The sequence below is a fragment of the Argentina anserina genome, chromosome 3 (genome assembly GCF_933775445.1).
Source record: "Argentina anserina chromosome 3, drPotAnse1.1, whole genome shotgun sequence".
Taxonomy (NCBI): Eukaryota; Viridiplantae; Streptophyta; class Magnoliopsida; order Rosales; family Rosaceae; genus Argentina; species Argentina anserina.
The window spans coordinates 34,543,611-34,566,049 of NC_065874.1; the positions used below are offsets into that span (position 1 = coordinate 34,543,611).

General features: G+C 37.5%; 3 protein-coding genes and 1 pseudogene across 3 annotated transcripts; 1 reads left to right on the forward strand and 3 right to left on the reverse strand.

Annotated features, from left to right (window-relative positions):
• Positions 1-8,150: 8,150 nt before the first annotated feature.
• Positions 8,151-8,809, forward strand: LOC126787580 (protein ANTHESIS POMOTING FACTOR 1-like; annotated as a pseudogene).
• A 2,128-nt stretch (positions 8,810-10,937) lies between these two features.
• On the reverse strand, positions 10,938-11,641 carry LOC126788425 (dirigent protein 22-like). The gene has a single exon (XM_050514413.1). It carries the CDS (start codon positions 11,596-11,598, stop codon positions 11,005-11,007), a length of 594 nt encoding a protein of 197 aa, XP_050370370.1. The 5' UTR covers positions 11,599-11,641; the 3' UTR covers positions 10,938-11,004.
• A 4,994-nt stretch (positions 11,642-16,635) lies between these two features.
• LOC126787595 (dirigent protein 22-like) lies at positions 16,636-17,487 on the reverse strand. Its single transcript, XM_050513445.1, has one exon. It carries the CDS (start codon positions 17,370-17,372, stop codon positions 16,788-16,790), a length of 585 nt encoding a protein of 194 aa, XP_050369402.1. The 5' UTR covers positions 17,373-17,487; the 3' UTR covers positions 16,636-16,787.
• Positions 17,488-20,810: 3,323 nt separating this feature from the next.
• Positions 20,811-21,412, reverse strand: LOC126788291 (dirigent protein 22-like). Its single transcript, XM_050514268.1, has one exon. The coding sequence runs from the start codon at positions 21,410-21,412 to the stop codon at positions 20,822-20,824; it is 591 nt and encodes a 196-aa protein (XP_050370225.1). The 3' UTR covers positions 20,811-20,821.
• Positions 21,413-22,439: the final 1,027 nt, after the last annotated feature.

Sequence of the window (22,439 nt, forward strand, 5' to 3'; positions counted from 1 at the left end):
AAAAAATTGACGGAAGTACTTCAATGATAGCAATACTAGAGTCTGGGTATCACATTGGTACGATTAAGAGTTGAGGTATCACATTGGTAGGTACACCAGAGTTGAGGGACTGTTGGTGAAAAAAACTCTAATGTAAATTTACAACCAATAAAATAAATAGATACAATTTATTTTTTATTTTTAATTAATTTGAGTCGAATCATATATCCTTCTCTCATTTCTTTAACAACAAACTATGATAATTTTCTTCTTAACAAAATATTTTATAAACGCACATGAATAGGCGAAAAAAATATGAAAAAAAACGATCAAAGATAAGTAGTGTATCTACCCAACGAATCAAGAAAATAGGATGAAGGAAAATATGAAAAAATGATGAGGGGTATTTGGACAAATGTATCTACTATGTACCAATTAAAGAAAAAGATGACGAATGAAATATGATCTAAAAGAATGAAAGAAAAAAAATGAAGAAAAATGCAATGATGTGAATTGAACCTTTGAACTAGTGGTGGAAGATTGTAAGTCAGTGACCATCAATTGTCAACTAAACAACATACGGTTTCATACAAGGAGGTCTTTTTGTAAGATTAATAAATGTACTAGGTGTATATATAAAGTTCTAAAAAATTGGAACCATGTGCCGTTGCTCCTCTTGCACACGCTAAGAGCGGGTTTTACGTGAAAATTAAAGCTAATTTTTCGCTAACAAAATTAAAGCTAATTAAGAATACATCTAGGGAAAAGTGTGTGTTTAGTACTAATTTGGCCCACTGTTTGCATATTTCAATACCACATCTCAAAGATGTGGTTATTTTAACACAAATTAACTAAACATTTGCTCAATTAGTACACAAACTATTGTTTTACATATTTTTTAAACTATTTTACACTCACATATTAAAACAAGGGCTTCGGTTAGTACCGGTACTTTTGGTCGCTTATTTATTTAGTCTCTAAAGTTTCAAAGTCATTTATATAGTCCTCGAACTTGTAATTTTTAATCTAAAAAATCTATTCCGTCATTAACCGTTAATATGATGATGTAACAATTAATGATCCTCCAAAAAAGTGTAAAATGACAAAAATACTCATAAATTAATATTTTCTAAATATTTCTTTAATTATCTAATAAATTTATAATTTTTAACTTAAGTGAAAATTTATACGAAGACACAAATAAATAATGAAAATAACTTTATTAAGTAAAAAAATTCTTATCTCTTAAAAATATATCGAAAACAATAAAAAAATACTAAATAAAATAAAAGAAATCATTAATATAAGATATTCATGCAAGGTTGCAACAGGTTGTACTGTGAAATCATCCGCAAACTGAGATCCGGCCACCAATCTTCATGTTCACTAGGACTGCATCCAGCATCTTTCCCTCAACATTTTCAAAGTATATATCAACTCCTTCAGGAAAGTACCTTTTTCAAAGCTACATCCAAGTTAGATTCCTCCTTATAATTGAAAGGCTTCATCAAAGCCAAACTTGTTCTTCAGCAAATCAACCTTGTCTTTTCTTTCAGCACTTCCAACAACATAGCACCCTACCGACTTGGCAAATTGGCCAAACAAGCTGACCTACCGCTCCTCAAGTTCTCAATTAATTAACAAAATCATGAAAAGGATAAATCATTCAAGAAAAGAAGAAGCTCATCTTGTATGTTTTGCACTAAACCAGAAGTCTAGAACACCATATCCAGCCTCCGTTTTCTTCCATAGATAAGTATAGACCCCACTTGTAATTGATTCTCATTTCTCCAGTTTGTACAAAATCAAGGTCTAGTCGTTTTCCACTACACTATCTTAACCTTGAGAACCAACGTCTCCTCACTGATCTCTCTCACCTACGCGGCTACACTAATTCACCAGAAAATCCAAGCTCAACTACGGCAAAACAAATCTCACCACAACCTCTCCTCTCTTCTCCGATCACTCTCACCAACACCAATCCTCCGACTTCGCTTACCGTGAAGAAACACAGCGCGCGACCGCTTACCATAAAGGAAGGCAAAGCCGCTCAGTGGAGGATCTTATTCTGATCGAGACGCAACATTGATTTGAGGGAGGAACCCATCGAGGTAGCATCGGCGTCGGTGTTGTCGGCATCTTCTGGTCTCACGATCGTTGATGATTAGAGCACAAAAATTCAAAATCGAATCAGATCTGAGCCATCAACCAGTGTTGCTTCTCCAACTCCAAGTTTCTCACTCACATCGGCCACTCCCTCGCCGTCACCGGCGTTGGCGCTGCCTCCGATCGCTTCCGGTTTAACATTCCGACGTTGAACCGCCGTGAGACGACCTCGTAGAGCTGGCGCCGTAGTCACAGAGAGGGAGTTTTGATGTGGCGGTCGTAGTACATAGGCGGTGGTTGGTTCCGGTGGGGGGGGGTAAGGGATCGGTTAGAGATAGGAAGGGAGTTGATTTAGATATGAGGGTAGTAATGTAATTTAAAATGCATACATTTGAAATGAGCAAATAAAATTATAATCGGCTGAAATCAAACGCACATATAATTTTGATCCAAAAAAAAAACGTAGATAAAATATAGTTGTTTACTGTTATACATGCAGGGTTTCTTTCTCTTGGCAATGTCAACACCACCTGTCCTTTCTAGGGTAACAGGCACTTGCAGCGTTTATGTGACCGAGTGCGTTGGCGTAGTAAGGATGTTTCGAATTCTGTTATACACATCACTTCCCCTGATCGCTGTGGGGGTGTCTAGTCTCTTCATGGTTGATGCATTCAAAGAAGAACGGCTTGATCCATTACTTGAAGGCAGTAACAAGAGAGAGTTGCTTATCCAAAAAACGAAAAAGAAGAAGAGAAAGAGAATGTTGGACAACATAATGCTGGGCAGCATCACTGCAGCTGCGGTGCTTCTACTTGGATCCGCAGGCTGGTCGGTAACATTTTTGATCCCAGCCCTCAGTACCGCGGTCGTAACACTGGTTTTGATGACTAGTTGGACTTCAGATCCACTAAAAGCACAAGGGAACTCTCTTATTATTACCGAAGAAATTAAAACAATCATACGCAAGGTTCCTGCAGTATGCATCTTCTTTGTCCTTATAGGTGTTGTAACAGCTATTGGAGATACTTACTTCACTGAACAAGCAAACAACCTGAACTCCAAGCTTGGGCCCGTGGAGTTTCCTGTTCTTGTTCTCATAGTTCCCCAAAATGTAGTCAGAATGATGTTAAAGCATAGACGGTGTGCTGATAAGATTCCTGCCAAGATTGGCATTGTACTATCGATGATATCAGCCATTTTATGTTGTAGCGCAGCTGCATTAGTGGAGGCCCGAAGATTAGGGGTCGTTAAGACATACGGTTTACGTGACAAGCCTGACAATCCAATTCCAATGAGCATCTTTCTGTTGCTTCCACAGTTTCTTCTTCTTGGTGCAGTTCAAGGGTTTTCTTATAAGAGCATTGTTCGTTTCCTTACTGAGGAGGTCCTTGGCTTGCCAAACATTAAAAGGATCATAAGATGCATGATGACACCAGTACGGATGCCAAGCAAGAATCACAGAGTGCAGATAAAGATGAAGAATCCTTGGATGCAAAGGAAGAATCCACCAGCACAGAAAAAGATTAGGAGGTGCTTATGCATACCATGGATAGGGAAAATGAAGGAATCTAGTCCAAAGACGAAGAGGATTAGACGAATGATGACTCCAGGCGCACAGAAAATTAAACGAATGATGAGGATGAGGCGAAAAGAAGAATCCAAGCGTCAATACATTGAGTTCTTTGTTACTGCCGTCTCTGGAATGGGATTCGTAGGCAGTGTGTTTACGGTCTCTGTTGTGAGTAAGATAGAGCCCAGTTGGTTCCAGTCCACGCTAAACAGGAGTCATTTGGACTATTATTACTGGATCCTGATGGCATTGACCGTAGCATGTCTGGTATACTTGTGTAAAGTGATGTTTTACCCGTTAGGGTCACGGAAAACTCAGGAACCGGCTGATGGAGGAAAACAAATTGAGATGGCTGCGAATCGGCTTGATTCAGAAGAACTCGTTGAAGTCATTGTAATACCGAGTGTGCCCGGAGTCCAGGAATCAGCACGGAGACGTCTAACCTCTCTTAGTGGTAAGAATATTATACTGATAACCTGATGTAATATTGTAATATTGTAACTTTGTAACTGGAACTAGCCTCTATTCATATCTATAAAACAGTAGTTGAAACTTATTAATTAGTATATCTCTAATTTGCTTTTACACTTAACTCAAATGTTATTTAAACCTCATTTATTTTCCTAAAATGCACATTAATTTGATACATTAAATCAAGCTACTATGGATCCATTAATTACTTTACTACTCTACTTCATATTTATTTATTATACACAACTCAAAAAATGCATAATAATCACACAAATTATCTTCTCAATTTACTCTTTCTCCGGACTCATACCGTGGATATTGGGGTTTTTTTTCTCTCTAGCACTCTCTCCCTCACATCTATACCTAGGGTTAGGATTTTATCGAAAAAACTACCTTGTTGTGTGGTGTCTAACTTCCCGTGGCTGCTCAGCTTGCCTCCATGACCGCTCGTTTAGCGTCGAAGCTCTCTCTCAACAACCATGATGAACCAGTTGATTTGGGCGACCTTCATTGCCCAGACAAAGGTTTTGTTGCGCGCCCTGATTTTACCTTGTTGGTCGTTTGAACACTGCTCGGCCCGTTGCTTTTGATTCCTTTACAGGCGCGGTTCGATCTATGTGGAGGGTCTCCGTCCCCGTGAAGGTTTTAGCGCGGGGATACCACTTTATGTTCACATTCTCTTCTGAAGGTGATCTCCTTCGCGTGAAGAAGGGAGGTCCTTGGAGCTTTCAACGAGCCATGATCATCATCAATGATTATGATGGCTTCTCAGACATTCAAGCAGTATCTCTGGACTTCGTGTGGATCTGAGTTGAAATTTACCATCTACCGGCGGCTAGTGGGGGAAACTATCGATCATGTGTTGCAGGTGGAGGAAGTGGCTCATGCGCGGGGGGTAGCTAGGGTTCGGCTTACCCTTTCCTCCAATGAACCGGTGCGGCTAGATCGGCACCTCCAGGTGTCGCCGATAACGGTGGTTTGTGTGACTTACAAGTATGAGCGGCTAGTAGGACGGTGCCGCCCCTGCATGATGGTCAACCATTTCGGAGAGCTGTGCCCTAAAGAGTCGGAAGGTCAAGAGGGTTCTGGTTCGGTGCCGCCGGCTTCTACTAGTCTTCCTTCGGCTTCTACTAGGCTTATGTACTATCTATTGTAACTGTCTCCACTTGCTAGATTTTGATCAACCCCTCGCTACATTTTTGTTTTGACACTCCAGTCTATCTTTTGACCAGCAGTCCCGTTTTCTGACTTGATCAAGTCTGAATCGAAGGTAGGTAGTTTTCTGCATAAAATTCAAGACACAATAGGCGAATATACATAGGTTACAATTTGAGTGACAATTGCACCGACCAAACTCGTCAAATCTGAGTGTTTCCTTCGATCAATTTCAACATGGTTTGGTATCTTAAGTGACTTCCCTATAAAAAAAACACGGGAGATACAATCACCAACTGTAGAAATCCATAAGTTGCCTACACTAACAAATTAAACTTAACCCATTAGTTAATATAAGAACAAAAAACACAAACAAAATCATAAGACTATGGAAAATACAAAACTCTTGAAGCCACTGGCATTACAATTAAGATGCCATGAAGACTTCTGAAAAAATCAAAACCTGGTATATATAAAATTCATAAGCAGAAACTGAAAAACATGACACAAACACTGTTGCAAATCTTACCATACATGATAAATCCAGTCACTAGTGAGCAACCATTATTATCACAGCACCTAAGAACCCCGTGATATAAATTTAAATCAATCATCAAACAAATATCAAATGAAATCCACAATCAAAATTTGAATAACACAAAATATGATTAACACCCACCGATCAACAGAAGAGGATGGCGTATGAAACTCATTAGCCCTTTCGCAGAGCTGAATCGTTGGAGAGGTAGAAGAGGAGAAAGGGAGAGAGAGATGAAGAAGAAGAAGAAGAAGAAGAAGAAGAATAAGCTATTCCAATCTCAAACTCTTATCGTATCGATGAGGCAGCTTCACCGCTTCTTGTAGTCCCAACTCGCTGTCTTTTTACTTTCCTGGCAGACTCGGTCGACACACGTGTCAATCAATAAAGGAAACATACAGCCCAAACAGAAGACACCATACAGAAGCCCACAAAGCCCAAGGCATGAACAGTACCTAGAAGATATGTAGTCAAGTGGCACAAATGTGAAAAACTCCCAAGTAGGGGCAAAATCCGGAAAAAAAAATTCCATTTGAACATATCACATAATTCATCATCATAACCAGCTGATTTAAGAATGCTATATCTGAAATAAGCTTTGCCACATTTTACTACTCCCAATATGTGATGTCCACAACAATTTATGTGCAAATAAGATTGTGCATTGCTTATAAAAGAAGAAAGGAAAGTACCTAAATTGGCTTTTTCTGGTGTCATTAGTAATATGATCTCCTTATCCTATGTCATAAACTTGCAACCATGAATCCATGAAGATATGAGTATTGAAATACGAACGAAAGAGTATAGACGTTAACCCAAATTGAAAACCAATTGATCTCCTTATCTATTCTTTCCTACACCTATGAATAAATAAGTTAACTCATGAAGATTGGTTCTGTATCATTTCGTCTATGATGCTACTACAAATCATCATTTTTTATCATAATAACATATGGAATAGATATGCTGATCTGGATACATAATACATATAAAGCATGATGAATATATAATCACAAATGCTGAGAAACAAAATACGAAAAAAGAAAATATTTTAATGTTTTCTCTAAGAAGTATCTGCTTCTGTGGCCTTTGCCCATCTTTTTTGTTGTGTTGATGACAAATTACTGAGAAACACAGTACCAAATAAAAAGATTTAAATGTTTTCTCTTAAAAGTATTTGAAATATAAATCGCAATGACTTATACAATGATCTTACAGTACTGATATCAAATACTTATTAACAATATAGTGCCATTGTAATTTGGATCCATAATATTATGAAATGGATTATTTGGTAACTCAGTGGTACTTTTTCATACTGACTCTTTCAGAAATGGGTAAACATTAAACCTTCTTGCATTGTAAAGTTGATATTTGAAGATCCCTCTTCTTTTCATACAAACACAAATTAAGAACCAAAAAAGAAAAGGAAGAAATTCAGAAGAATGCCCTTATACCTGATCGAGCTTCATCTTGTCCCCCTCTTGGCTTGGCCTGAGATCAGTCTAATAACGTGTATTCAATTTTGCAACCATGAACTTATCTCTGCAAGAGACAATGATCAAATATATTCGTCTACTTGATGATTGAAATTTAAAAACTATCGAACACTGTAATTAAGCTAATGAGACATATTTTAATTGGCACTTGCATGATCAATGAACCCAGTAAAGTTTCAGATCAATGACAGACATAGAAAACTTGACGTTAAAAAATCCAGTTTGTGTGGTACGGGTGAATGTTGTGAATGTGATGGTGATTGTGGTTCTTTGTGATTTTCTTAATACTTAATGTAAGCAATATAAAGAAAAGACAGGAAAATATAAAGCAAGAACGTAAAGAACAATATGGTAAAGAACGATATAGAAAAGTGCAGAAAGATAAATACCGGTAAAGAAAACGATGAAGTAAACTTGGAAATTGAAAAGAGAGAGGTGTGTCGTGAATTGTAGAATTGTATTAATAAGAAAATAGTGTAGTCGCGTTGAGCGTTTGGTTGAGGACCTCTAACAATGAAACCTAAGGCCCTATTTATATTGAAACTAAGAAAAGGAAAGAGAAAGAAATCTCAACAACAATGGTTGAGATTAATTACAAATGAATAAGAAAAACAAACAGTAGCACTGATTGCTCCAACATTAAGGCGGCCAAATTGTCAAAGTTGACAATGCAAATCATATTTCTATACATGTGATCGCGCAATAGCTATTGCCGCAGTAACATATCATGGCCGCGGTAACTCTAGGGATCATTGCAGGCGCGGCCCATCTATCCTACTATGCCACGTTCCATGCCGCGTGGGCCTTGCCAAATATAGGTTCAAACAACAGCATGGCCATCGGTGCCGTCTTCTCCGACTTCGATGGGAAGATAAACTTGCTCGATTTTCATCGGAAGGAGGATTTACTTGTTACTGCTAGTAAGGATGACTTTGTGCCTCTCTATGACATTGCAGCTGCTAAGTAGCTAAAGACCACATATCATAAGAAACATGAAGCGGATCGCATATACTTTACTCATCACCCAAGTTCTGTGATATGGTCGTCAAGATATAATTTGGATTCTACCGGAGAATTACTGCGGTATTTGTCAATGTATGATAATGGATGCATTCGCTACTTTAAAGGCCATAAAGAGAGAATTGTTTCCCTCTGTATGTCACCTATCAACTATAGCTTCATGTTTGGTTCATTGGATCACAGTGTCCGAATATGGGATCTTCGTGTAAATACATGCCAGGGAATTTTACATCTACGTGGTAGACCTACAGTGGCCTATGACCAACAAGGTCTTGTTTTTGTTGTAGCCATGGAAGGAGGTGCTATCAAATTGTTTGATTCACGCTCGTATGACAAGTTGGTGGAGATACAGCTGAAGTTTGCGATATCAAATTTAGTAGCGATGGCAAATCAAAGCTACTGACCACCACGAACAATAACATCTCTGTTCTTGATGCCTATGCAGGAGATAAGCGATCCGGATTCGTCTAACCCGATATCAACCCTAAGCCGACCCGTCTCAGATTTGGGCCTATAGCCTAATGAGCCCGATAGCCCTTTGGGCCTTTAAACTATTTCTCTTTTTCCTGTTTTCTTTTCCTATTGCTTATTAATTCATTTATTTGCACGTTTTCGTTTTCTAACTATGTTTCACGTGCTTGTATAGGAAAAGTGATCACTCGTCGTACTATGGTGATGACATTCATGCTGAGATGGACGATACTTTTGTCATTTACATACGATTTTGATCATATCCTCAACAAGATTTTTATGTCATCGGACGAAGATCGAAAAGGAATTCATCAAGCAACTTCTTGCATGACGATCGATTTGCAAAGCCATTTAATTATATGCGGTCTATTTGGCAGACCAACAAGTATGTTTTCTTAAAGTTGCTGCTTTTGAACATATATATATATATATATATTATCGGGCGCTATTAGCCTTTTTCATGTCTTCTTTCCGGCATTTCTTATAACGCCGACGTTTTTCGTGTGACGGTCCTGGGGGAGTCACGTTATTATTTAAAGGGAAAAAATCGATTACGTGTGGTCGCCTGAGTGCACCGCTGTTTTGGGTGCGATCATGAGAATCACCGATATGCATCGATTATTTTGTGACCATATACATCACAACCCTTCTAATTCCGGTTACATACCTGAATAGTTTCGATTATTCGAAACCTATACCACCCTCATTTCTTATGGATGCGTCGTCATCGCGACTGTTATTTGATAATTTGAGTTTTCTTAAACTCATGTCTATAAACGATAATACCAAGGTCTACGTACTCATTTATTTGCGTTGAAATTTATTACTCTGAAACAACAGTATTTGCTGACAAAAGATCCCAAAAATAAAGAATTCTATGGGACACACTTAAAGTGCTTCAATAAACGTCTATGACGTTGTATTACCAAAGTTGACCTTGAACCATGCTCCATATCCAAGAAACACATGCCATTTTTTGGCACTTGTATCTATTTCTTGAGGGAACTTTGGAGATGGAAACGTAACATTCTTCCATTTTCAAGTAAGCAAATTTTTTGAGCCTCATGCTAAGGCTCTGCCCGATCCGATATGCAATATTTTGTTGCTACGGACTTTTGATTAGTTAATCTATTTTGACTATGTTTTCTGCTTACTATTTTTCAAGTATGACGTTGGCATTGCCATGATTCTTGCTCGACTTTAGCTTAAGTCGTCTATTGGAATTGGAAGCTTGTTTGTGTTGTATTAAATATTGGCATATTCAATAAAATTTCTGGTATTTCTTAGATGAACTCGTGAGAATTTTATTTGTCTTAAACCTAGCATGAATGGTCAACGTTTGCAACTCACGTGGTTTTTAAATTGGCCGCTTTTGGGTTACATGGGACCCCAATAGTATTACATTGTGAATTTGAACTTTGAAATTTAGAAAACGGTCCTCGGAACGTCAAAATTGACGTCGTTTTCCCCGGTTACTGTTCCGGCGTTTCCGGAACGATTTCCGGCGTATTAGCCGCCTTCCGGTACTTGCCAACGTTTCCGGCGCCACCATCTGGTTCCTGCCGGCGTCCCCTATCGGACAGCAGCCCCGACCTCCTTCTCAGCCAACTCCGACTGCCGCCGATTGGTTTTCCGGCTATCGATAAGGAGGTCTGAGACATCGAGACAGTGAAGGGAAATAGAGGTGTAGTCGTGTAGATCGAGCAGGGTTGAATTTTGAACAAGATGTGTTAGGCACATGACCTTTTTCACAGCTCCGTTAGAGAAATTGGACAGATGTATCACTTTGATCTCAAATTATAAATTCAGCTACTAGATGTATCATTTTACTCTATAATATATAGCTGACTAGACTTTTCCAAGTCATATATGTTCTAATCTTGGGCACCATCAGTGTCCAATGCTTCTGAGAATATTTGGGGGGGGGGGGGGGGGTTGCGGGCGTAAACGTCAAGACTCATGAGTTTCAACAATTAACTGATGAACATGCATAAACAGACACAAGTAGCACAACCCTACTATACTTATAATCCGATAATACATTCCAATAAACACAATTACTCAAACATCTGGATTATTATACATAAGGAGAACATTACGTACGTACGTGCATTATTTCACGATCAGTTGAAAAATAATGATAAGCAAATTATGAAACGCCGGAATCTACTTAGCACGTACACGGTACACATCGCTCAGTAATGCAAGACATATATATTATACTCCACTATAGCATCGTCACTTTTAGAGACATTAAACGACAGTGTGGTTGCTAGAGCATAACCCCTAGCAAACCTGAAAACTCCACTTCCTCCTACCACAGACAGTTCCCTCACTTTGTTGAAGATCGAGTTCCTCCCCATTATGGTTATGGCACTACCGTTATACTTCCCCTGAATGAAAGCAAAGTTATCAATCATCAACAGACTAACAGCTCCTTGTGAAGCAGATCCATAAAACCCCTGAGACCTTCCCACAAGTTTCGAGCTCGGTTCGGGGCCTTGGGTTAAAGCGTTGTCGATCATTCTTATCAGACCAAACCTTGTTTGAGAGGAGTTGGAGAGTGGTCGCACTATTGTTACGACAGAGGGATTAGGACCATCAACGACATCGTGCCAATACAGGCGAAGATGGGTGAGTTTTTCTTTCTTTAAACCGAGAAGCTTGGGGTCCATGGATTTCACAAACTCATGATCTTCAGCAGAAACTGAGATCATGGAAAAGGAAGAGAGGAGGGAAGAGATTACGAGCAAATAATGGAAAGCTGAGGTGGGAAGGATTCTAGCCATGGATGGTAGATAGACTTGGCACAGTACGTGCTTCTTGCTTCAAAGCCAACTCTATAATATATAACAAATTCAAAATTGATCTTTCCATAAGACCTAGAAAGTAAAATCAGTTCCAATAAAATCAATTTCGCAAACTAAACAAGACCTAATTGGTAAATCAATAGTAAAGAACCATATAGAAATATAGTTAAAAGAAAATTGATATATGTATCATTAGTTGAACTAATAACCAAGACAAATAAATAGCAAGTTTTTTACCATAAATTTTGTCTTTGAGAGGATAGTGGTCGAATGAAGCAGATTTGGATACCTACGATTGATGAAGTTTGAAGAGGATAAAGTTATTATGGTGGAACAAAGTGACCCAAAAGGAGAGAGAAAAAGAATACATCAAAATCTCACATATGGAGGTTAGATTTCAGAAGGTGTTTGGTATGTATTCAAAGCACCCTAAAATCCTACAAAATCAATCATATCTTAAAATCCTTCAAATTCATTGCCCATTTCAATATCATCAGATTTGTAAGGAGTTTTCAAAATCGTGATTAAATACCATCAGATTTGTAAAGATTTTTTTAAATCTTGATTGAATACCATCAGATTTCAAAGAAATTTTGAAATATAAGAAAATCCAACAGAATCTTGAATGAATACACCCCTATAAGAGTGATGATGTATAATGCATTTAAAAATGAACTCCATTATGTACAATATTATTCTACAATATTATAAAAAAAAGTTACTTAGGGATGACTCAATTATAAAATAGTCATTCAATATCTGAAAATTATTTAAAAAACTCATATTTAAGAAACCCTTAAACCGTTACCCATACATTTTGGAATAGAAAAATTATTATATATACCCGGTACATAGTCTATGTGGCATAACTATTTAATATTAATGATCTATTTTTACTGCGTTTGTTTATAATTAGTCACTAATATTTAAATAATAATTTTCTTTTTCATCACGTGCATGTTTTAACCTCATGCAAATTATTACACTACATAACAACGTTACATAATGTTATAGATACACAGAATAATTACTCTTTCGCAATAATAACACGATGTTGGGTATGAACTATAGAAAGAAAATGCATGTAAGAAAAATAGTATAAAGAAAGAAACTTGTTTGTTGATATTGATAGATGACAAAACCAGAAGACTGCCCTACAAATATAAAGGGTCATATAGACCTCTGCTACAGCTGTCATTACCTACTACGATATTCAAAACAACTTGGGACTAACAATGGCCAAACTAGATAAAGGAGATTGGCCTACAAGATGTTGTCTCAACACACGAGTGACATTAAGAACAACTGGAGATCAATTCTAGATTGATGCCGGTCAACTGGGTATTGAAGCGATCGATATCAAGCTAGAACGAAACCAATCCGAATCTTTGATTGAGATCGATTAGGGCCTGATCCAAGTCGCTGCGCCTGGAGCTCCGATCGAGACGAGAATCAAAGCCTGGCCCAGGTTAGATTGCTGCCCCAAAATGCGTGCTATTTCAATACCGGCGTCATGCTCTTGGTGAACCACACTATAATTCATGTGTCTATCACCACGTAAATGGCGAACGGTATAATGTATTTAAAAATGAACGTAATCCACGCTAGGTTTTGAATGAGATCGAACCGATTATGTTGCATTTACTCATTTATTCGTCTTGGTATACTTTAATAATTATAGTTTAGAACTATTATCATCTGGTCACAAAAGCTAAATTAATTAAGCTGCATATTAGCCTAAAAAGAATCAGAAGAACACTTGTACCTATTAGTTCTAGTCTTCTTTATGCCGCACACGTACATCACGTCAAGAAGTAAACAAATAAATGTTTGGTCGTCAAGAGATATATATGTCCTGGCAACTTCGTGAACGTTTGTTAAAATCTCTATACAGGATTTCATATAGATGACTTTTTAATGTTTTATGTGTTCGACATTTTGGGAAGGGAATAAGGTGCAAAACTGCTCTTGCTAATCTTGAAGCAAGTATGGTGGGAAAGTTGGATTAACTTGCTCATAATTTAAAATTTTGTTAATTAATTAACATGCATGGCCTTTTTTTTCATCGCGAGATTTTGGTTAATTAGGTCCCCTCTTGTCCTTCATATTTTCTTTTTCTTTCTCAGTAAATATGAGTGTTCGAGAAATATTTCCTCTACATTCATCAAAAAACAAATTTGACTTCTGTTGCAAAATTTACAATTCTTGCATATATACTATATAGTTGACTAAACTTTTGATCTATTTTTATATTTAAAAAATTCATTTTTTTTTTGTGTGGAATGGTCTCAAAATTTTGCAGGGATTGCATCAGTGGCGCGGAATAGTCTTGGAAATGTCATTGAGGGATACCATAAACATGTGTTTGGCTCCTACTCTGATCTATATATGCTGAAGCATTGGCTTTGTGTTTAGGGGTTTTCGTCTACAATCATCTCAAAGTACTTCTCCCTACATCTGAATCATTTCTGTTTGAAATGAATTCTCCCCATCTTGTTGAACTTGGTGATGCTAGTAATATCTCATCAGACTGGTTGTTGGAACCGCTACTGTCTCTTCTTCGAGTTCATACAATTGATATTCCCTCTTCAAACTGGTCAGTGATTAGTAGTTCGGCTAATCAAGTGGCTATCTTTGGTGCTAGATTAGGTTTACAAAGGGATTGGCAGGGAAACTGGTATCATCACCCTCCTCCCCTGCTTTCTTCTCTTCTGTTGTTGGATTCTAGTTCTCAGTTAGTCTGAACCTTGTTTTTCTTTGTTTTATTGAATTACAACTTGTCATGTTCCAACCACTCCCCGAAAAATAAAATTGCCACAAAACATTAACCGATTGGTACGAGAACTTATTTTTCTAAACGAAAATTCTTTCATCCAACACGTGAAACTTCACATGGACGTGGCATTATGATAGCTACATATTTAAGTCAATATTGATTTTGACTAACTTTAACATCTTCCATAAACGTTTTCTTGAAATAAAATGAAAAAAAAGAACAGTAACTTTTATAAGAGAGAATATAGGGGTAACTATTCAGATTTTTCTCTCTTCTTTTCTTGTCTTTTCTACTTCTCTTCTTTCTGTAAGTTACTGTTCTTTCAACCCCAAACACTAATTCTCATCATAGAATGATTAAAATCCAATACCACACGCAATCAATCAATATAGACTAATACCACACAACTTCTTAGCTAGTCTCTACAGTAGGGGTGGCGGCAAGGGCTTCGACAGCGACGAAGTCGTTGCTACAAGAACTTGAGATTTGGATGATGTAATGGGGAATTGGAATTGAGGGATTGAATGAGGTGGGGTTTGCTGAGTAATTTGGGGAAGGAAATATGAAGTTGGCCTTGTTACAGGCAACTTGAAGGAAAGGAAAAGAAGATTGAGCAGAGGTTGAAGTTTGATTAGGTTTGCAGGATGGAGCACTATGGTAATCTGTATTTAGTTATTTACTGCGCTTTATTTAGATCAAACTAACAGTGCGTGCAGTGTTAGTAGACTGATGGGTGAAGGTCCACGGGGTGGACTTAAGAATCTCCGATTTCTAGATAGTATAACAAGATCCAATATATATTGACCGAAAATTCTTCGAGTTTGGTCGCTTTGGTGGAGCTAGGGTTGACTGACTAAGCATTATTACATTATAATTCCACAGACAGCATATCCCAACATCTACTCCATTAACAATGACAAAATCGACCAGATCGATAGTGTTCAATAAATCAACTGGGAGGGAATATTTTTGGAAAATATTAATCATATACAAAATGGACGGCACTATGGGATTGTACCATTATAATTAAGTAATAATGTAACATGCATGCTTGTACAGCTTGGTTCGTCTTGTAACTTTGTCCAACACTCAGTGGGATGTGTGAGATTGAAATTTTTACTTAAATCTTTGTAATGTCGATATTGAATAAAAAATATATTGTATATAAACTTTTTGCATATGCATAAATTAAGTACTATATTATATTAAACTCCGTTTAATATATAACTAACTAGAAAATATTTTTTCAAACTACCTATCTTTAATGAGAAAATAAATTTTTTTTTGGTATTAAGGCTATTAAGACAAATGTAAGAGGAGACTAATGATAATAATTTACCATAACTTACGGAATTAGAGCTAGTCTAAAAAATTCTAGGCTAAATCCTAAAATGGATTCAGAAAGCCACAAAACAGGGAAGTGAATACATTTATCTAAATTTGGATAATTAAGGGTAGAATGTAGAAACTAGAAAACATTTAAAAATGAAGAACTAAAAGAAAAGATGAAAGAAGGTGAGAGTATGGTGCATCGAACACGTCAGGTAGGCTAGAAATTAGTGAATACACTAAACCAAGCTGACTTTGTCTTCAATTATCTATGGAATGCAGATGCTAACAATTACCATATATCAAAAATCTCGGTTAGGCTTGAGCCCTACCAAGTCTTGTCTTAGATCCCGCCTGCCAACACTCTTGGACAGCTCTGTATAGAATGAGCTGCTAACCACATACTAATCTTAGCAATTGGAAGCTATGATCGAAATGAGTTTCTAATAAATATATTTGGCTGGAATCGCCTTTCCAGAACTTACCCCTATATATGGCTGGAATTGCAATTGGAAGCTATGATCATTTAGTTTCTAATAAATATATTTTGCTGGAATCACCTTTCCAGAACTTACCTCTATATATGGCTGGAATTGCAATTAGAAGCTATGATCGAAATGCATTTGAGCTTTTACCAACATTTATATGTGCGTGATTGGAAAAGTATATATCGTGTCGGTGATAAAAATTCTTGTCTTTCACAACATCAAAAGGCATAGGAAATTCTGCAATCTCTTAAGTACAAGTTTATTTATATTTCATTACCAAATGAAGCCATTTGAAAACTCATTACATTAATTAGTAATTAGGTACTCCAGTAGAATTCTTGTGCAAGAATAATTGATTGACAATAGAATTGAAGATAGTGAAAATGCGTCTGGTTATTATAAATAAGTTATGTCCGCATGCTCTGGTAAAAAGATGGTTGCCAACCCCACTAAACGTAAAAGTAGACATACAAAGGTCGGTGGCCAAACGTGATTAGAACGTAGCTATGACCTCAGAACAGAATACAAGCATTAAAATACCTCAAAGGAAGAAAACAACAAAGTACAAAGAAGCATCAGTAATGGAGCACATAACAATTGTACTCAACAATGGCATCTCCGGTGCTCGGAGTGAATGCGTGAGTTCTTGCTTCGACATAACCTCTTGCAAACCGGAAAAGCCCGCTTCCTCCGATGACTGGCATTTCTCTCACCTTGTTGAACACCGGGTTCCTCCCCAGAATAGTTATGGTGCTCCCATTATACTTGCCCTGAGTGAAATGAAAGTTCATGGACATCAAGAGCCCAACCTCCTGTTGTGAAGCTGATGCGTAGAACCCTTGAGCCCTCCCCAGCTGCTTCGAGCTCAGCTCCGGCTTCTCAGTGAGGGGATCGTCGATCATGCTCACGAATCCGAAGAGAGTTGATGAGTTCACAGGTGATTTCACCACTCCTATAGAGCTTGGGTTCTTGCCGCTCACGATGTCATGCCAGTACAATCGGAAGTGGCTAAGCTTTTCCTTCTTGAGACCCAAGAAATCGCGGTCCATGGCTCTCACGAATTCGTGATCATCTTCTCCCTGGACTAGAATGAGGACAAAGGACGAAAGAAGGGAGAGAATCAGAAGTTGTTTAGCAAAGATGGGAGCTGTTCTGGCCATTGTCGCTGGAGCCTTTCTATGACTTAGAGGTCCGGTTGTGTCCACATATATAGAGAGAAATGATCGAGTAGAGTCATCTAGCTTGACCTCATGAAGTCATGATTATTCTGGCCTAGCCTGGCCACCAACTGCGGACTCCATAATTTGTCTTTTTGGTTGTTGGTAGTTAAGGTTGTCCCATTTATATTTCTATTTTTACAGGGAATCTGGCAACAACCACGAGTAATTTTTTTTTTTGGGAAATGTAGAAACAAACACGAGTTAGTAACAAACCGATCCGGTTGCTATTCAAATGTCAAAATTTTAAGAACAGTCTATTGAGAATTAAGATCATTATATTTTGTAAAAAATCATAATAGTACATGAGGTTCCAAACTCAACCCAATATAAATACATTAGGTTATCTTTTCCGTTAGTATACATGTTTTCCGTCATATTTCATAGGGCAAATTCGTCTCTATAATGATCCATTGAAAAAAATGAAACGCGTATGTGGCATTACAAGGAGAGTATGAACAGACTCGGGGTTTTAATTAGACAAGCATCAAATATGAGGCTCAGTCTACTTGCTGCAATCCAATCCACCACTACCATAAATCTACTTGCTGCAATCTAGTCCATGTCTACCACCACTACAATCTATTACCCAATCCACATACAACTTCATCACAATTCAGATATTAGTTGAAGTGGTATTGAAGCTTCAGCAAAGCTTCCTCATACATCTGAAAGTGTAGTCTTTATTCCTACTAATCTGTATCTTACCCAGTAATCCAATTCCGATTCGCAAATCATAACATATAACATCCTTATTTAAATTCTAATACATTGTGGGCGGTGGGCTAGCTACTACCATCAGTGCTATGGGTGTTGAGGAGGTGAACAAAAACGCAATTGATGATTGTTCTCTCTTCCTCTCCAACTCCGCATCGACGAGGATATGGAGGAGGACGAAGCTAAGGCGGTAGGGATTGCCCCCCGCGACAACCTTGGATGTAACGGTCGGAGAAGGAGAAGCTGCAAATGGTGACGTGGACGGTGTGGGTGAAGTCAAATCTATTCATGAGTATCATGGGTTGGGTGTCGGAGGAGATCTTCGGGGACTTGCGCTCTGGAGCCATAGTAGCCCTCAATATGTAGATCGTCAGTTCGAAATCTGAGAGAGCGCACGGAAACGGTGGAGGAGAAATATGCATCACTTGGGTATTGACAAATACGTGTTTACCCTTCATGTGTTTAATAATGGCACACTTCGTCACGAAGGAGTTAACCGTATGTATCGCTCTTGAGTTGTTGTGTTAATTCATGTACTTATGCGATGGTTTCGAAATTTGAGTAAGCTTAATTCTCAATAAGCCATAACTCATGTACAATTCTTAACATTTTCCCTATTTAAATTGAGGTCCATATATAAGTATAAAAAAGGTTTGTCGGACTAATCTCAACTGCAGGTGCACAAATTCGAATGCCGGCCCTCAAATTTGCCGGCCACATTGGCATGAGGGTAAGTATACATCGTGCTACACGCCTCAATTAGCCTAACCAAGTGTCATCAATTTTATATATAATCCGGTAGCAACATATATAGTGGGAATTTTTTTTTATTTGGTACTACATATATTCTGTAGGGTGAATCTAAAGGTACAGCTATCGCGCCTTTGTTCCTATATATGTTCTTATTAATCAAGTCATGGTAAGTTATTGACCCAAAAGAAAGAAAGAAAATAAGTTAAAATGAGCTAACAAATATGAAATGACAGTTATATTCTTCATTGTCAGAATTTGTCAGTGTAGAACATCCAACTTTACCGAGCTATTGTACGAGTTCCGGACCGAATTAGACCATGACCCCTACATCATTGGAAAACTACGGATGTCTACTTTATGTAGGATTTTACGAATCTTGATTTTGATACTCTAAGAGGAATATATGATCGTTTGAGTGATGACAAGTCAGAGCTGAAATATGCTCGGGTTTGCTAACATTCATGGACTAAGTGCATTCAATTTCAATATATCAAGGTCAATGATTCAGATGAAGATGCAGAGAGTACATGAATTCCTACTTTTACTAGAGATATTTCAAGGTTTCCTATTGCATATCAAGTTAGGAGTCTGAAACCAAGTCTAACAAAGAAACTGAAGTAAAAAATGAGCAAGAATCTTCTCTATATAAAAGAGTACGAATTTCATATGAGATGAGGTCTCAATAGCACAATATAGACGCATAAGGAACAAAGACCATCTATCCATCTTCATCATTCAATTCTTTTATTTTGTTGTCATGTTTTCCTTAGTTGTAGTATGTTAAACTTTTTTCTAGGGTTAGGATGATGTCCTATTATGATTATTTATGTAGTTTGATATTTTATTGATGGATTTATAGTTTCTTTATGATGAATGCTTGATCACTATTTGAATTGTATGCTTTATGTTTAAGTTATTTGATTGATCACCTTAGGGCTTTGTATCTAGTAATTATAAGATGAATTTGAAGCGTACCTACAATATAATTCAACTTAGCCTTTTGTGATTAAGAGTTGTGAATTACTAATTTGTTGTACCTGAAGTAATGGTTTGCATGATTCTCTTGTTTTCTAGAACGTAATGAGCTATTCATGTTAAATTTATGCGGTATCTGGATATACTGCATGCTAGGATATACAACCTCTGTTGTACATGTAGAGCATCATACACTTAAGAAAAACTATGGTCGAAGTGTCGTATCTGGACTTAGATATGTGAATTATCATCTAGAGAGACGAAAAAATCTATTAGTTGCATCGATACATAAATAAGATTGTTAGTGGTTGATTCTGATACTCTAGGTTATATCTTGTTTATTTTTTTCTTTAACTCTCGTATAATTTGTTATTTGAAAACCTAAAATCTATGTTCTTAGTTTAGATTAATTAAGTTAGGATTAAATCGATTATCAATCTCTAGTTGAAACGACTTCGTACTTGCACACTATACTAACGACAATTTATGTGTTTGGGAGTTTTTAATTAAAATTTCACAACAGTACGTACTAGTGACAATCCTGCATTCCATTTACATGCAGATATTCGATCGCTAAATGCACGTAATTAAGCTCAACTTTGTTCAGTTGTTGAGTAAGTTGGATTGAATTCAGAATCTAGTGATGATGGAGGAGAAGTATCTTTCTATTCACCCAAGTATTTCAGCTAGACTTTCAGAGTTGAAACTTCGGTCTCCTTAAACTTCACCCGACTCCGAAGTATTTTATTTACGACTTTGGCATGCATGTACACATCATTTTATGCATGAGTTATGTGTATTTTAATTTTGTGAAATTTTTAACATTGTTAATATCAATAATATGTATGATCAGAGCGTAGCTATGATCTCTAAAGAGAGTACAATCACGAAAAGCTCAAAGGAAGAAGAAACCCACTTAATTAGAAAAAAGAAGAAGAAGAAGCATATCAATAATGGAGCACATAGCAATTGTATTCAACATTGGTATCACCGGTGACCGGATTGTATCTGTGAGTTCTTGCTTCAACATAACCTCTTGCAAACCTGAAAATCCCGCTTCCTCCGATGATCGGCATCTCCCTCACCTTGGTTGACACCGGGTTCCTCCCCAGAATAGTTATGGTGCTGCCATTATACTTGCCCTGAATAAAATAGAAGTTCATGGCCACCAACAACCCTACCTCCTTTTGTGAAGCTGATGCGTAGAACCCTTGAGCCCACCCCAGCAGCCTCGAGCTCAGCTCCGGCTTTTCAGTGAGGGGATCGTCGATCATTGCCACGTTTCCAAACCCAGTTGATGATGAATTAATAGGTGATTTCACCACAATGAATATTGCGCTTGGGTTTTTGCCGCTCACAATGTCATGCCAGTACAACCGGAAGTGGCTGATCTTTTCGTTCTTTAGCCCCAAAAGATCACGATCCATGGCTCTCACGAAATCGTAATCATCTTCTCCCTGGACCAAATTGAGGGCAAAGGAAGAAAGAAGAGAGAGAATTAGGAGTTGTTTAGCATAGATGGGAGCTCTTCTGGCCATTTTTTGTGAACCTTTCTACAACCTAATTAGAGGGTTAACCTTGTTCCCACATATATAGCTAATGAAATGATCCACTACTGCATGTAGTCATCCAGCTTTACTTCATATGGACTCTCGTATATAATAGTTGTTGGTAGTTAGTGTTGTCACGTTTATACCATTCTTTTCCTAATTAATAAGGAGAGGAATGTAGAGCGAGTTAGTAACACATAAACACCCGACTATATATTATCCGGACTTTGGTTCACAAGTGTGTCGAAACTGGCAACAAAGTTAGACTAATCTCCGCAAGTGCATGAACTCGAATGTCCCTCAATCTACTGGCCATAAACTTGTGGGAGTGACGATTCGAACGTAGATGTGCATGAGGGTTCCATACTACGCTCCTCTATCAACCTAACCAGATCAGGTGGTTCATTTATACTATATATAAGAAAGACAGCTTCGTTTATTCATTTGTTGGCATCTTCTAATATGAGGTCTGTGATATATCAATTTTATCTATACTGCAAAATTAAATTACCTATTTCTTATGTTTATGAAATGGAGTGTTTTCCAGACTTTGGACTTTGTTTAACTTTATATGTCACCTGTGTTCCCATGTCGACCTCAGTCATGGTAAACACTAACATTTTGTTGATCTTTTTTGGTTTTGGGTCACTAACAGTACTTTTGACTGCTGGTATATATATAGTGCTGCTCAAGTAAGCTTATATGTGATGATTGTTTCTTCATTTTTCTACTCAAAATTATGATGAACAATATATGCTATCAAGCATCTTCTCAAATAAGTCTGAAATTGAATGTGTCATGACTACTAGCTCGTACTCTTTGATTATGATATAACAAAGCTAGGTCGTATATATTTATTTAGAGAAAGTTTTCTGTTTGTCTCTTTAACTAGGATCACTATTATCATATTCATGCCTTAGCTAGCGTATAAAGCCATGTCAATCTAAAAATAGCATTTTGTACGTGTACAGCAAAACACGTACTGGACGTACATACTAAGTATGAAACTATGAAA